At 41.5% G+C, this 17,246-nt stretch overlaps 2 protein-coding genes across 14 annotated transcripts in view; both read right to left on the reverse strand.

The window, feature by feature from the left end:
- The window catches only part of EPGN (epithelial mitogen), a 28,673-nt gene extending 27,309 nt beyond the window's left edge, over positions 1 to 1,364 (reverse strand). For 2 of the 8 annotated variants that reach the window (XM_080591561.1, XM_080591559.1), the window contains exon 1: positions 1,224 to 1,364. Coding sequence is in view for 4 of the 8 variants with exons in the window: in XM_080591555.1 (XP_080447681.1) it covers positions 234 to 270 (37 nt within the window). In the remaining 4 variants the exon portion in view is untranslated. The other 6 variants (XM_080591562.1, XM_080591560.1, XM_080591555.1 and 3 more) reach the window with 5 other exon arrangements.
- The window catches only part of MTHFD2L (methylenetetrahydrofolate dehydrogenase (NADP+ dependent) 2 like), a 42,474-nt gene continuing 26,451 nt past the window's right edge, over positions 1,224 to 17,246 (reverse strand). For 3 of the 6 annotated variants that reach the window (XM_080591529.1, XM_080591525.1, XM_080591527.1), the window contains 2 exons: positions 13,016 to 13,141; positions 4,184 to 12,383 (listed from right to left, as the gene is read on the reverse strand). In XM_080591529.1, the coding sequence (XP_080447655.1) occupies positions 12,241 to 12,383; positions 13,016 to 13,141 (269 nt within the window). In that variant the 3' untranslated portion in view covers positions 4,184 to 12,240. Of the gene's footprint in view, positions 1,345 to 2,663; positions 4,158 to 4,183; positions 12,384 to 13,015; positions 13,142 to 17,246 lie in introns of those variants that run through there. The other 3 variants (XM_080591526.1, XM_080591528.1, XR_013951052.1) reach the window with 2 other exon arrangements.

Raw genomic sequence — 17,246 nt, forward strand, 5'->3', positions numbered from 1 at the left:
CCTGCAATATATTACAGACGATATTACACCTACTTAACAAAGTAGCCTCTTTTCCAAGTCTAAATTATTATTTATCTGTTAAAAACTTCGTTGAGGTTCATATTAACTAAAACAATGCTGCTTCACAACGTCTTTGCATGTTTTCCACTCCTACTGCTTATTTCAGATAGAGTGAGCTCTTGCTCCAGAAAGCCCAGCGTACTATGACATAGAAAAGCCCCCTCCAAACCTACCTTTCAGCAAAATATAAATTAGCATTCCAAATGCCATTGCAAGCAGCTGCTTTAGCACCTTTTCAATTCTTCTTTCCAGGTAGCTCGTTTGCTCTGCTTATCTGTGCTCCCGTGTGTTTTCTCTTGCACTTATATGCCATGAAGCGTCATCTGCTGTTCTCGCCAATCAAAAAAAGGTGCATCTGGCAACAACCTCAGCCCCCGGGGCAACCACACATTTATTTAGGAAACTACTATTATCTAGCATTGGGATCAGGTTTTCTTTTGAAACCCTAGTTTCCTATTACCTGTGGGCATTATTGTGCATGCAAAGATGCAGTTTTCAAGAGACCTGGTATGTGCCAGAGCAGATCAATGAAATACAGCAAAAACAGAAGCGAGCAAAACAAACAAAAAAGATGTATTGTGAACAATGTGCTCTTTCTTTCCCTTAGCAATGCAAGTCTTGTGTTAATTCTAGGCGGATGGTCAACATTCAGCTTGCTGCCATGGATTTCAGGAAGCGGGGTCCAGCCCCTGCTTTGCCCCGGTCCCTTCCGTGCCCCAGTTCCCTGCTATCCCAACGAGGAACTGCGAGTGCAGCTAGTGCAAGGAGTAGGAAGCGATCAGACACACAGATAATGGCTGATGTTCTCCAGCAGTGACTGCCAGCAATAGGCCTTTGATCACAGGCTCTGGCGAGCCGGAGGGGCATGCTAACCACTTCGCATTCAGCCTACCCTGAGCACAGGCCTCTGAAGCAAGGCAGGGCACCAGCCCCATCGGAGTCTGTGGTTGTGCAGGGTGGCAGGTGGGAGCTGGCAGAGCACAGAGAAAACAAAGGAGAGAGAAAATACTGGCTGAAAGAGGAGGCTGTACTAGGCCATGCCATCATTCCTGCTGCCTCTATCCAGCCACGAGAGCGCATCGCTCCCCTTTCAAGGAAGTGGGTAGCATAATGAGACCAATCATGGTTTTTACATCAAGTATTTGTAGGTCTTTAAGACATACCTGACACACACAGTTCTTGTACTAAGCTGCTCTCCACAGCCCTAAATACTCTCCTTTGTCACAGGCAACTTGGAACAAGTAGGACTGGTCCCTCCGAAGGGTTCTTAGGCAGCCAGACACACTAGAGGAGATCATCAGAAAGGCCCAGTTCAATAACATAAAATCACTTCAACATCCCCAAAATTCTTGACTCTCACCCCAAGAAAACTGCTAACTTCACCCCAACTTGCAGTTTCTCGACTGTGAGCTCTGAGCAACAAAAAACTTATCACAACTGATTTAAAAAACAAAAACCACACAAAACCTTCTGATAGATGCCCTAATAACTCCGGTCAGCTCAAGTTCTCCCTCTACACCACGCTCTCCTCAGTGATCTATGGGATTAAATCTAACCACTTCATAAGTTCAGGGAAAAACACAAGCTAGTTATGCACATTTTAATTATGCGTTCTCCTGCTCATGGACTGCATTCCAGGAGGCTTTTCCCTTCCTTCGGTATCCTGAATTGCCACATGCCTGCACACTGATCTAGTGCAGCTTGTGCACTCCCCGGATCGACGGGAGTGTGTATGCCTTCCTGGATAACCTTTGCTATCAGTCCCAAGCAGGGGTAAGTCTCATGAGCCTTCCTTTCAACACACATCTACACAATGGGAACTTAATCCGGCTTGAATCCGAGAGGCGGCTTCATCATTAGGCAACAGAGCTGGGCGCGGTAGGCCTGCAAGAAGGGTTCAGCAGATGAGGCCGTGCAGCTGTCCGCCACGGGGTGTTCGTGCTTGGACCAGACCTGTCTGGGTCCTGGCACACGAGCGTGCTTTTCAGGCTGGAAACAGGCCGTTCCCTCTGGATGTCACAGTGGAGAGTGCTCTCACAGATGCGTCTGGCAGCTCCCAGAACGGCACTGCTGAGCAAAACCTCCGTCTTGCTGGCTTTTGTGCAACGCTAACTCACCCGTGAGAGGTGAAAAGAGAAAAAGCTGAAGATGCACAATAAACTGCTTGCAGTATATGAAAGAGGCAGACTCATTCGAGTGACACAAGCAAAATGCCTTAGGTTGTTCTTCTGCCAAAAACGCGGAGTCCATTTTCAGTTAAAGCAAAGAAAATGAACATCAATTCAGAAAGCAATGTGAACAAACTAAATAATGACTGAACAAGCAAAACGCTAACAATGTTCCACTCTTAACGCACTGAAAAAGAAAAAACAACACAAACTGTATTAACATTTGTCACAGAAAGATCTGCAGAACTGAACTAGTTCTATTCCACCTCAGCCCATGATGGGTTGACCAACTGCTTAATTTAAACAGATAAGCAAGTGTCTGCACTATTGCTTCCACATGCTTAGTAATGCATCTGTGAAGCTATTTTACGAAAACTACATTAAGCAAAACTCTCAGAAAGACCATCAAAAGATCAAGTAGCACAGAAACAATGATCCATTTCCTTCTTTTTATTATAGCAAGCATTTTTTTTAAATAAACAGAAGCAACATTGAGTCACACTTCTTTTTCTTCCCCATTCAAGTAATCTTGAGTCTACTGGCATACACCAAAGGCTCATGACTAAAATAAAGTTTGCCCAAATGAGAAAAATTTATGAAGACAACAGCCCAAACTGATTCCCACTGACTTCAGTGGGAACTGGGGTCGGCTCTTCAAGTCAATAGTGCATACACTCAGTAAACCTGGCATCTTCACAGTAATGCCACCTGAAATTTTATATTGCATGAGACTATTCTGGATCTGTCTTTGGAACTAAAAGATTAAGGTATAGAAACATACTGCTAATTATCCCTCTTCCCACTTATTTTCACAGTCTCTATTTCCTTTCAAAGCAAGCATCTTATTATCTCTCCTAGTTCTCTCTAAGCAGCAAAATGTTGTAAACAAGTAAAGGGCTCAGCTTTCCATCACGAACTGTAATCCTTCACGCTGTTTCAGAAAACAAGAGAACAAGTAAATTATTTCAAATTCCAATACAAATATTTCCATCATGGATAAACTTTTGCTTCTCTCTTTCTCTCCCCCCATGTCATACAAATGTACATTAAAAGCAGCTTTAACAACATTCTATCCAGGTAAAGTCCAATCCAATCAAGTCGCCTATTCAAAGCTTTTTTTTTTTTTTTGTAGGTACTGTGTGTGAAAACATAGTCAAACAAATCCAGACACGGCAAGAAAACAATTCTGGCCTCAATTCTAGGTGCCTATTCTAGGTGCCTATTCATGCAGTCCTCTTGAATACATTTAAGAGGAGAGTTTAGCCAATGTTTAAGTACACAACTGTTTTAAAATGACAGGTGAAACAAATTCCAGTCTTTCATTCCTTTCAGATTTAAGATTGATGCTATCTAAATGTTTACCAAAAAATACAATATTCAAGACTTCAAATTACATCTGGAGTGCTCCATGACATCAGAACCCAATCCAAACGATATCCAGCAAGCTGAAATCTAGTTTTTGTACATTTTAAACAAGATTGAGGGTCCCAAGTGTTTAAACAAACTCGACAATAGCACCCCATCTCAAAATAAACAGGCATATTTGTAATTCAAGCTTTGTTCTTCATTTTCATACACACAGTTGACCACCACCAATACATCAGCAAAGATTGCATTCTCCAATTCAGTTTTGTTCACAAGTCAGTGGGAGGTAACACAAAGTATCTTAACATTTTGTAAACCATCACCTTCAATATAGTTTACATGAAAAAATAAATACAATGTAGAAATAAATACCTTTGTAGTAAAAAATAAAGGTTTTGTATGTCAATAAATAGAACAACTTGGATTCTTCTTTCAAGACAGCCTGCTTGCTCTAGTAAACAAGCTTTTTAGCAACTATGAGGGTGTTCTTCAGAAGCATTGCGACAGTCATAGGTCCCACCCCTCCTGGCACTGGAGTGATAAAGCCAGCTTTCTTCTTTACTTCTGAGAGAAAAGAGAGAGAGAAAAAAAAAGAAAAGGTATTGACTAAGAACATGTCCAAAAACGTTTTTCTCCTTCATTTGTCCACATATGCCTAACTGGTATCAAGCATGAAGGCCCATAACTCGGACAGGACTGGAGCACATGGGAAAAGTTAAGGCAGAAGTCTTGTTACAACCATAGTAGTCTCGGGATACAGCGAGGACCAGAGACGTGAGGTAGTGCTGTTGATTTGAATATTACTATCCAGGGGCTATTTTCAGGGCATAGCTTCACAATCTGCTTAAGCCAATCTATCTGCAGAAGGCTGCCCTTTCCTCAAGGGAGGAAACTCCCACCAAACTGTCCTGGCAAGTGGCACTTTTTGACTTCTTGACCTGGATGACCAGCTGACTCCACAACACCTCGGTGCTACCAAGACAGGACCGCTCCGGGAAGGCAGCTCTGCACCTGCCAACCCTGATGCCACCTTCAATACGCCAACGATCTCCTTCTGAAGGCAAAAAGTTAACGGCCCAAAGCGAACCTATTCCTGAAGAGCTGCAAGAAGAGCAGAACACTACCAAAACTGACAGCAAAGTACAAGCAACAGTTGTCACTTCTTTAGCCTCTTTCCCTCCCTCCAGTTTGCTGCTTCTAACAAAGACATTGTACCATCATAAAAAAGAGCTTAAGAAAAATGTAGCGGGAAAGTACAGTTTCCTGGCTGATTTGTTTTTTGTTTCCTAAGACGGATAAAGAACAATAAATACAACTGTGCTTGAGGAAAAACAGATTGCAGTGGCAAAATTCCCACTGCAATGGCAGCCATAAATACTCACCTCCCCCAGAAAAGTTTTATTTAAAGTTTTATTTATTTATCTGTTTTAAAAAAGCACCACCACAAAACAGTGTTACTAGGGTGCCTATACTGAAGTGGAGGCACTGATTTTATTTAAGTCTCAAAGAAAAAAATGATTTAGCTCCAACCACATAACATGCCAGACTAGCCAAAGTTAGCATATATCTCAAGTGCTCGTGCTAAGAGATCAGTATGCCTGTATTTTTTTTAACGCATTTAAGGTAATACCCATCAAGTTCAACTCTTTGCATGAGGAATCAATATCATGTAGCAAAAAATCCTGATGTATTTACTGTGCAAGATATAATCAACTGAAATTTCAGGTTACTTGTAAAGGAATTTTATGCATCTGGCTTGGAATTCATTGCATGACAAACCGTAATGAGCAGTTATTTGCTAATAATAGTTAGTCCAAATGGCATATTACTGAGTACTATGAAGTTTTTTTCCAAGCGCCATTGTGAACCCTCTCCCTTGCTTAGAAACAATTTCCTGGAAACGCACATTCACCCTTCTGTCACCACGTGTCTGAAATGAAGTGGGGAAATACGCCGCAAGCTCGCCACATAGATGCAGTCTGTAGTGAATCTGACTATTTGAAAAGCATCATTTTTGACGGGGTGCACACACACACACAGAAAACACCAAGCAAGAGCAACCCTGAAGCTACAGCCATTTCAGGCTGGAGATGAGGAGACATTTCTTCTCAGAGAAGAGTGGTCAGGCATTGGAATGGGCTGCCCAAGGAGGTGGTGGCATCACTGTCCCTGTGGGTGTTTAAGGAGAGGTTGGACATGGTGCTTAGGGACATGGATTAGCAGGTGACACTGGCGGTAGGGGGATGGTTGGACCAGATGATCTTGGAGGTCTTCTCCAACCTTAACGATTCTGTGATACCCACTGAACCCACTACGGAGCAGAATCTATACCTAACCCTGAGAAGCAATCAATGGATGGAAAATTTGGCAGCTTGATTTTGGAACAAGCAGCATATCCTGCCTCTGCTTTAAGTATATTCCTCTTCAAAGTACGTGGTGCTTCACTGTTCTGAACAACAAGCTCTTAGAAAAACTAACAGAAAAGAATTGGAAAAACTGGATATTATCTTCTTGAGCAAAATGTTTATTACGACTTTCAGGGAGGTTAAATGGAATGAAAACCACTGTCTGAACTCCTCAATGCAGGGCCCTAACAACTGGATTCGCAGAAGTTAACGGCAAATATCTCACTGAACTGAAGAGCAGAAGATTAAGCCTTGCTGAGGAGAGTTGCTAATTACAGCTGAGAAGGTTTTAATTACTCTGCTGATTGGTACCACCAGATATACTATTAAAAATTTGGAAAGCTAAACAAATTGCAATGTGGGTTGCTGTTTTTTTTTAATGTAAGTTGTAAGAAATAAATTAAATCTCCTATGACAGTTATTCTTAGTATTTTCAAACACAAATAATTTGTCTTACTAGTTATACTATTTTGAACTACCTACTGTTTGAGATGGGTGTTTATGGTTAACATAGTTACTGCAAATTCCCAACTCAATGTCACAATTATTGAAATGTACCCACATCTGAAGTGAACACCGTAACAATTAACATACAAAATGTTTTAGACATTTGAAATTGAAATAAGCCTATTTCCATGGCAATGTTACACGTTTCTCTTTGTGGTGTTATTCAGAATACTCCTATCTTACTTACAAAGAGCTGCAGTCCAGAGCTCGACCATGCCTTACCAAAAGAAAGCCTTCTAATGAACATCATGGACAACATCCATCACCTCTAGTGCTAGTAACTGTACTCAGGAGTAAACACAGAGTATACTGTTTTCACAAGTTGTTGGGAAATTTCTCTACCATACTCTATCATTATGGAAATAGCTGTGGGTCAGCCTGGCAGAAGCCTTACTTTATATCAGCTAGAATACAACCACCTGGATATCATATTCACAAAAGCTAATCCAGATTTTTAAATGAACAAGTGTCTAAGTTACGGAACTAACATCTGATAAATCTCCACCTATACGAGTTAACATCCATCTGGTGAATGCAATTCTCCAAGACGAATGCCAGTGATCAAAGGGGGGAAAATAACCTGGCCCTTAAAAACATAGATAGATTTTCCTTTCCTTGTGAAGTGTAGCTGGCCAAACGGTCCTAAAACAGCGCTTTGGTGTGACCAATCTCATGTCAGCACATCAGATGCTGCACTGTTGGTTCCTTCAGAAGGTCTTGTTTCTGCTTCTCAGCAACAGTAACACTTGGTCCCTAGCTTTAACTTGGCTTTCTGGAGATGCGTGCAGTTCTCCCAGGCATTTCTCTGGCCATTTTGAAAATGTCGGTATACAAATTAGGTGCCTATGGGGGAGGAGCTGCTATTTTGCAGCTTCTTTAGAATCTGAAAATCTTCCTTTGATTCTTCAGAAGAAATGAAATGTAGATTATTTCCTTGAAAAACAGGATCCACTGCTTTGGAAACAGCCCTTCATTCCTACGTCCCTTTAAAGCTAAGAACATCAGACACCTAATAGGGTTAATCACACAAACCAAGGGCAAGTCTCAACCTGAATGCAATTCTGGGTCTTGTGCATCTGCATTAAGTGATGCAGAATAATTCCTGCCTAAGCATTGTTTCCACACAGCTTTATTAGTCCCTGTAAAGCTTCTCTGGGATCACTGCATCCATGCAGCACCGCACAAGTGTAAATCACGTGCCCAGCACTGACAGTAGGTACCCCATGCTCTGCTCTATGCACACTTTGGGATTATTCACTGTGCACCATAGGATACCATTCAGCTAACACGCACCCCATTTCTCACAATTCTTTCTTTTTGATATTATCCGCTAATGATCTCCAGCAGAAAATTATGCAGCATGGCTACTTTCAAATTCAGCTAATTAGCAGAAACAGGTGGATGGAATATTGCAATAGCTCTGGGATAATAAGCAGTGGCAGCAGAAATTCAAGATGCTAATGATTACTTCCTTAGACCCCTGCATGACACGTAGACTCCTCTGTGAGGGAGTACCCAAACTCTTTTATCCAAAAGCTTACTACCAGCAGTCAGTGATTGCTCTGTCTGGCCTTCTGGCAGTCACAACCCAGTGCTAACATTCCTATTGAGCAAAATGTTCTGCCCACAACCCTCCTCAGAAGCATCCAGCCATTGCAACTAGTAGCCTACTCAACTATGAAAATAGCCAACATGCCACTATTTTGAAATGGAAGGAATGAAGATTTCAGAATTTGCAAAATAACATGGTTTCTTGCATTAGCAAAGTGTAACAACAGGCAATGCTACTGCTGATTTTTGCCAAGGAACAACATGGTGACAGGATTACAAAGACTGGACTTGTAGTACTGGGACTTGTATTACTTGCAGAAAGAATGTCACTTCTTCAAAATGAACTGGAAAAAAAAAAGCAGTAGTGAAAGCAGCTAGAACATCCACATTCTATTTTCATGACCGCTGTTTGGATAAGCGGCATAGAGAGATATGTTGGAAAGGATTCAACAGTCTGCGAAGAAGCCTACAGCCTGGAAGGTAGCACAGCAAACGCAGAGTGGCAGCAAACAACCATCGGAAGCAACTGCTGTCACAAAGCCTGGGCATCCGCATCCCACAAACCCTAGCTGAGACAACTGCAGAGCCCCCATTTCCACCAAGGAATTGGCTTCAAATGTAAATCTTTTCTCTACCTGAACAAATCTCAGAAACTTGTCAACTCGCCCGATGGCTTGGTAGCAGTTAGTCCTGTAGCTCATCAGGACAGGATCCATTTCCCTGGTTTTTATTAAACTGATGTGCTTGCTCCATCTGGTAGTGCTACAGGAGCCTGGTCCATTCTCCTCCTTAACAACATTCAACACATCCCTTCCCTCGTTTTCCTGCAGTCACTGTGTCTGATCATCCCTACTTGAAAGGGGATTTATAATACACGCCCACCATGCCCACCACTGTTCACTGTACTGATGGTTTGTCAGGGTACTCCTCTCTGCTGCTCAGTACCAGGAACATCTCCTTGCTCCTGGTTGGGCACCTCTTGTCCAAAATCCGTTATGATGTCTAGGCATTAGAGAACAATTCTCATTTATAAACCCCTCCACTGATATTCCCACTATATCACTTAGAAAGCTTTCTTAAATAAAAAGTTCTCTTCACAGGTACACAATAAAGACTCAAAAGCAGAGCATTAGCACCTGCTTGTCAAAAATATGGGAAGAATCACACAGAAATGTAGTCAGCAAAAGCTGTTTTGCCCTTTAAGGAAACTACACTACCTTTCTATACACTTCAGTCTCACAGGCCCGTTCCAGTTCCTTTTCAGATACTATTAGTGATCGGCATTTTTGACATGTTTTGCCCAACACCACAAAGACTTGGGTACCCCACGAACAGCACAACAATTCAGCAGTAACACCACCTCCTAATGAGCTGGAAAAGCTGCAGTGGCAATTCACGTACCAAAGCTCCTTCCTGGTTCTATTACAACCATCCACGGCCATGTCACCAGGAGCCTTGGAAAAGGCCACTCTCAGGCAGCTGCTACCAGGAGCACCTGTGGGTGATGGCAGAAAACTGAGGGAAGCCTTGCAGCTGCTTTTTGGGGCCCAGCTCAGGAAGCAGCTCTGAATGCTGTGCTTTTGGAAAATAGCCACTATCGCCTGGAAGGTCTGCTACCAGCACTGGACAGGTAGCAGAGCAGGGAGGTGAGCAGCTCTTTGAGGCTCCTCTGTAACAAAGGTTAGCTCCTACACTGGTGTGCTGCCACCCTGCTCTACCAGTCACACCTGGAAACGGTGCTCCACCCAGAAGAGCCGTTTCAGTTAAATGCTCTGTGTAAGCTGCTGGTTTATTTCTCTTTCCTGGTCCTCACAGCCCTCCTCTCCCTTTAGCTTTAATGCTGTGGCAACAAAAGCCCTATAAAACAGGGCCAGCTACACCCACACGAGCATTATCCTGTTCACCAAAACATGTGCCCCTTTCTGTGACTGAAATTCGCTGCCTGAAAGTAACTCAAGTGGCGCTGGTGATGATCTAAGGATGACACCGCTTCTCATCCTTCCTTGTGGTGGCTCCCGGAAGTTCAAAGACGACCCCTCCATGGTCCAAATATTTTGGCAAGTTCTTAACATAAATAGGAGCACACTGAACATGCTGTGCTGGTGACTTGGATGACATGCAGTCTAGAACATCCCAGCAACATCGAGCTGGGTACCTCGGAGCTGCATGATTTACCTCCACCTAAATGCACAGTGTTTTCTCTCTTGCTCTTCTAGGTATCTTAGAACTGCACATAAAAGTGTTCTGGACAAAATACAATCTTTTTAATGTGAACAATTTGGAGCACAAAAATAAAGAGGATCTTTAGGGAAAAATCACAAGTGTTATTTAAAGACATCCCAAAACACAGCCTGGGATTTTTGCCCAGAATGAACAGGTAAGCCTGGAAAGTGCAAAGGTTCCAGATGCCACTTCCACCAAGCCAGCCACTTGAGCAGCTGTAAACACAATATTTAGGTGACCGATACAGTTAAATTGCTTTCAGCAAACTAAACTATCTTGTCGTTTCTTCCGATGTAGTGGAGTTTAAAAGACAGCCAGAGTGTGTTCCTTGGCTTCAGAGGGTGTACACACACACAGCAGCGGTCAGTCCTCAGGCCACCGTGGGAAGTGCTGTCACCAGCGAGGTCTCCGGCTGCAGGTGACTGCATGTAGCTCAAGCTGCCTACAGCCCGAGTGGACATGACTCTAACACTTGCAGATTTTAGAACATATTTCAGAACTGCAAAACTCATTTTCAACTGCTATCAAATTCTCTTGGCCTGTGGTAAGAATTTTTTCCTTCAGGTACTTCTTATACTGAATTTATTAATGAAGTTCATTAAAAAAGACAGTTATTTCAAATGTCATACCCTTGTTGTTAGGGATCAACTCCTGTTTCAAACCTGCTCCCTAGATTAGAAGACAGCATCCAAGTATTGCTAAGATACTACAAAGGAATCAAAACAGTTTCCATCCACCTCATCAGGTTTATTTCCTCTACCAGGGCTTTTAGTCCGATGACTGGGTTAAGTCAGCCACCCCCAACCATTTCTTTAAACTTGATTTATACCTCTGACTAGCCAGTTAAATCTCTTTCATACCACCAAACCCCCACTCCCACCCCAAACCTCTTTCTACTTGAGGAAGGGGATGATGAGAGAATAGATACTGGTGGGCTACTTTATGTTTAACAGGTGGTGTACGTCACGCCAGCTCATGTACTTGGCCTTAAACTGCAAAAATCATTTTCACTTAAGCTTAAATATAAATTCAGTCAAGTGATCAACAGGAGGGAAAGGATAAAATGATTTAGTACATGAATACACTAGCTTGTTGCATTTCCTAACTGCCAAATCAGTGCTTGGCAAGGGTGACTTACTCTTTGGTATTTTGAACTGTATACACAGGGATAGTTTTTTTTGTTGTTAGAGATTTAGTGAAACTTTCACCGATACTAATGAACCAACAACAATTTCCCTTTGGCAATGCACAGTGAAATGCTACTTGGAGCTGCAGTGGCATAATCCAAGTTGAAGTTCCTCCCTCTTTTTTTGGATCTTCCCTCCCCGCAGGTAAAATCCTGAGAGCAACCCACAGCAGACATGACGAGACATATACAGTGCATTGCTGAAACTCTGAATCATGGCATGGCCATTGAATCTAGACTCATTACATTCAGAAGGTCATACATTTAAAGAAAACAAACAAAAAGGACACACTGTCAAGTTTCTGAAAGTCATATTGTTTTTCAAACACGCTAAAACAAACAAGCAAAAAAAAATCCTGAAACACCTCTCTACTTCATTTTAGTTTATTTCTGAATACGGAAAACAACCTTTTAGTTGTGATGGTAGAAGCAGGGTAACAACTCAAAGAATTGTTCAAGTTGCACTCTAGAAAAATACTTCTAACAGAACTATTTTATACATCCAGTTATAAATTCCCAAATGCATGCTGAAACAATGACTTAGCTACACCCGTGCAGTTAATTTCATTGATTTTAGCAGACAGATATCATGCGTGATGAGTTAAATACGCAGGAACTAAGCAAGTGATGTAATTTGAAATACATACAGTGGGCTAGAAACATTCTGAATATAATTAAGCTTTGAGACACTATGCCAGCCAAGATGTTAATAACTATGAAAAAAACCCTGTGGGTGATTTTCATACTTATCAAAATAAGGAACTGTTGAGAACCATTAATAATGTGGGTAAATGCTGTCTAAGCTTCCCACACAACTCTGCCAATAAGCTTTAATTTTCGACTGCAACAATCCTGCTATTCCAGTCTGGAGCTTCTCCAGAGCAGAGATATTTAATCCAATTACATTGTGAACTTGCTCTGCAACACATTAAACATAAAAAGATCAATATGTAACATCACATATTATCTCAGTTAGGCTTGCCTGGACCAAGATTTTAAAGAGCTGAAGATGAACCCACCTTAAACCTTAGTATAAAGGGTACTTCTGAACAAGAGGTTAACATTTTCAAAAATTAAAGTTTAAGTGTGAAAAGAGGCTTGAGAAATTGTAGTATCATAGTATTTGCTATGATCAGTGGGAAACCTTATACTTGTCAAAGGGCAGAAACTGCGGGTTGTTTTTGTTCAGGGTCTATGTGTGAGCATGCATGCATACTTCTGAGACGCTTTAAAGATTCTCAAAGGATAAAGAAGCCTGGAGACAAGCATCTCTCTAAAACTGCTGCCACCAAACATACATAAGAGCTCATCTGCATCTCTTAAAGGCTGCTCGTATATGTAATTAGAAGTAATGCTTGCTGTTAAATAACATATCATTTCTTAAGAGCAGGTATATGAACAAATTGCTTGTTTCTTATTTAAGAAAACAAACACACACTCCTTCAAGTGTTGTCTTATCTGGGACATGAGCTATTCAAAGTATTAATCATCGAAGAATCCCACCAACTTTATGTGAACCTATTGGATAAAAATATTAGTGTTTCACTGACCTTCAAAGTCCACATCCCCAACTAATTTGGTCTTTCCCGTAAGAGGATCATGGATATGATTGATGCCTACATCTATCACAGCTGCACCTTCTTTGACCATATCGGTTGTAATCAACTTCGGGATACCTGGAATCATCAAGGTATTTGATTAACACAGCCAGATAGTCTTAGGTCATCGGTTCCAAATTATAGTAATATGTGTACGCACATGTTATGTATACTTACACCAAAAAAATAAATAAAAAAAATCTTTCACTTAAACTTTTCTTGACACATCACACAGAGAACATAGTTATTCCTTGGCTTCATACAGCCTGTAACTTTCAGACAAAAAGCTTGACAGTTGTTTATTCTGAGTGAATATTTTCAGATAAGCCTGTGGTCACAAATGTAGTCAACATGATCCCAGTGAACTATGTGCTTGCTGGTTTGTGGTGGCAAGTCACCTTCATAGCTTTTCCAAAAAAAAAAAAAAAAAAAGCTGGATGATGAAGATGTTACATGAGCTACAAGAAATGTTTAGGGTTGTTGGAATTCCACCAGTCCAGAAATGTCAGGAACCTTTGAAGCAAACCATGTATGTTATCTTGGCAATGTTTTCTTTTGTCTTGGCTTTTTTAAATATCTGTATTCGATGCATGCTACTCTTCTTGTCTTCTCTGACCGGTCATGTGCTCCTTAGATCCAATACTTTTCAGGCAGTTAATAAAATACTAAAAACAAGCTACACAAAATGCTATTGTAAAAAAAGAAAAAAAAAAGCATGGTGAGAGAATCTGATCTACATCACCAGCTTATTTTTCATTACTGCAATGTATGAGTGAGATAAACAACAGAAACAAACAAAAAAAAGGGGCCAACTCAATTTACCCATAATAAGTGTCAGATCAGTCTGCAAGAGAGAAGCAACCGCCTTTCAAGTAGAACTTTTTCCACCTTATCTCCTAAGCGAGAAAAGAAAAGCGTACTGCATGGAAAACTAGCCGGGTAATTGTACTGAGGTATAACTGGTAGGTAACAACAGGCTCCCGTGGTTCTTTACGAAAACTTAAGCGTGTGTGGAAAGAGTTCTACAAGGACCAGGTGTTCATTTATAATGGCACTAACGTGACAGAACACCTACTATTTAGTAGTGACACAAAATGCAAATGACCCAAAGCTGGAAAGAACTTGAAACAGATTAGCTTAGATTTCAAACACCTCCGGCAAAAAGGAGAAAAGTGTCAAAAAACATCTGACATTCAACAGCAAGAAAGGCAAGATACAATTCCTTTACATATGAATTATTACCCCTTGCAAAGGCAAGGCAGTCAACAACTGCTTAGGTGGTCATTTTTCAACAAGAAAAATTTAGGATTAAATCAACTGAACCTGAACAGACAGTCACACTACTGCAAGACACATAGAACTCCTGATCTCTTCACCAGACAAGATCAACTGGGATACCATATTCCTGCTGTGGATGCCAGCTTTCTCTGATCTGTCTGTCCATCTCTATGAGCACCAACAAGAACAACGAAGGTTATGAGGAAACACTGCCCAGAATGAACTTGCCTGATCTCATGGCAGCCTTCAAAAACACAGAAAAGCTTTTGGCACTAGAAAAGTACCTAGGCTTCCCATCCCCAATAGACGTGATGCAAAAAAAAATAATTGTTCTTTGCTGCACCGTCCAGAACTTTTAAACCATAAGAACAGAGGAGCGGGGGAGCAAGTAGCCCAAGGAGAGAACTATGTCTCCATCACAGGAAACGTTAAAAGCAGGTTGAACAGGTAACGTCAAATATCCATCGTAGTGCACCAAAAGTTAAGACATGGGCTTTCAAAAAACCTTTCTTGCTCTACTTTTCTATGATTTGCAATTCTGCCACTTGGAACAGAATCAGACCTCCCTGCTTGACAAAAGATGCCTGGCCTCAACATCACATACCTTCATCTGCTCCAGGTGAGCTACATCTGGATAATTTCCTGGGGTTTGACACTTCTATTGTAAAGAAACCCTAGCTAGCAGAGTGCTGTGACAAGCCTCTGCAGCACTTTCATATACAACTCATTTTCTCAATGTATTTAAATTCCAAATACGTTGATATTCATTACCAAGATGTTTGATAGTCAGGACATATAAATGCTAAAAGGTCACTTCAAGTTCTGGACAAAAAACTTGAGGCAACAGCATATGTTCCCAGTCAGCACAGTTCATCTATCTATATACATGGCAAGAAACACCAAAACAATTATTTAGGTGCTAGGACAAGAGAAGCACAACAATGACAACTTAATTGCCCACAGGATCTGAGCCAGGTCCTACTGAAGGGATAGCAAAACACTGTTTTCTAAAGCAGCAGTCCCAAACTGTAAGCGTCTTCCATTTCACAAAGAATACTGCCACAACAGATTGCAAACAGAAGACAGCACTACACGTTTACTTCAAGATGAATCTCGTTGAACTTCCCAAGTATGCTCAAGCAATAGGTAGTGCTTTTCTAGCATACCAACAGCTCCACTGGACGCACACAGAAGACCTTTCTTTCAGTACCAGGAGTTCAGTAGGAGCTCTCTTAATGAACAGCAATTTTAAGGCTACCCTAGAACAGAAATATGAGCACTGCTTACCAACAGCAGCAGCATGTGTGACCAGACATCTGAAAATTAATTCCTGGACAGACTCAGAACAAATGAACCACCTCTTCAAATGCTAAGGCAAATTACTATCTGAGACCTACGTCTAGTGCTATCTAGTGCTAAGTCAGTACATGCTATCAGACAGTCAAGACTACAAAGTCATCAGCCATCATCTGCATTACATTAGCCTATCACACCTTAAAGGCAACAGCTGCAATCTTTTCTGTGCATTTCCTTTAAATGACCTCCAAAATTTCTTTCCTGCTATGCAGCCTCTAATTTGGAATGAAAGGAAATTGCAAATTTCAAATAAGTTAAATTTTTGCCCTGCTTCTTCAGTTATTCCTTCAGTTTTATGTTCTGTGAAGAATGTCTACCTCGGCAGTAGAGTATCTGCAAAGGGGGAATCTAAATTCCCCCTGCTGCCCTCCCCATGAAATCAGCCTTCTCTCAGGAGAAAAAAAAAAAAAAAGAAGAAACCAAATCCACATTTTTTAGGACCACAGTGTTATTGGAGGCAACTGCTGGCAGACAAGCACTATGGATTCATTTGAAGTGCTGGACGTCTGCCAGCAAGTCATTTGGATACAAGCAACACAAGAACCTTCCTTTCCTTTCTCACTCCCCCATAGGACGCAAGCTTGAAACTCTGCTTTTAATGTTGAGCAAGCCAAGACCTCAAATTCTTTCCTATGCCATTGATAAGATCTGACTGCATCTACTTCATCGCTCTTATGCAATCAATCGCAAGCTGGCTGGTAATTGGATAATGCCTTCATCTTATGGGGGTTAATGAGCTGTGTGTGATAGGGATGGAAGCATATTAACGGAAGTTGCACAGTTACACCCTTTGTAAAATGGTTTGATAATAGGCCAAATACTTAATAGCAACAAATAAACTAACCCCCAAACCAAATGAGCAGATCTATTTACTTAAGCCTACTTTACATACCAAGTAGGGAGAGATAAGCATTAGAGCAGCTATTCCTAAAATGCAGTGATTGAAGAATGTGGGAAAGTCTTTCTTTACTAGTTTTTGTCAAAAACAGTGAATCATGCTTTCAACAAAAAAAATAAATTCCTCCATAATCCCAGTTTAGGTAAAAGGACTGTAAGGTAGCTAAATCCTGAGAAAGCTAAGCAGCCACTGACTGAATAAAGCAGCCTGGCAAATCAGCAATTCCCATGCAGGAGGACCACAGATCATGTCCTGAGGGACAGTGCGAGTTGGCCCAGAAGAATTTCATCTGGCATTTGGTACCTCCATTCCTTCTCTTCACCTTCTCTCCAAAGGTAGCAGGCAGATGAGTCGTCTCTCCCAAGGCAGACTGGAAAGCCCAGAGAGCAGCAGCAGATTAAAGGAGACAAAGACTGCCTACTGCCTCCATCACTGCCCTGGAAATACTGCAACAGCTGCATGAGCACCACAACTAAAGCTGTACTTAAGTCTTTCAATATGGGACTGGTCTGATAGCAACAAGAGTAGACACCGTAGGATGTCTGCATAGGCAGGGACAGCGGGCAAGGATTATAAAGTCCATAGTGGGATGCAAAGTGCCAGGTGTGCTTAGGAGGAAATACTATATTTTGGCTAGAAAGGCAAAAGCTG

This window comes from Anser brachyrhynchus (genome assembly GCF_964034855.1).
Source record: "Anser brachyrhynchus genome assembly, chromosome: 4".
Lineage (NCBI taxonomy): Eukaryota > Metazoa > Chordata > Aves > Anseriformes > Anatidae > Anser > Anser brachyrhynchus.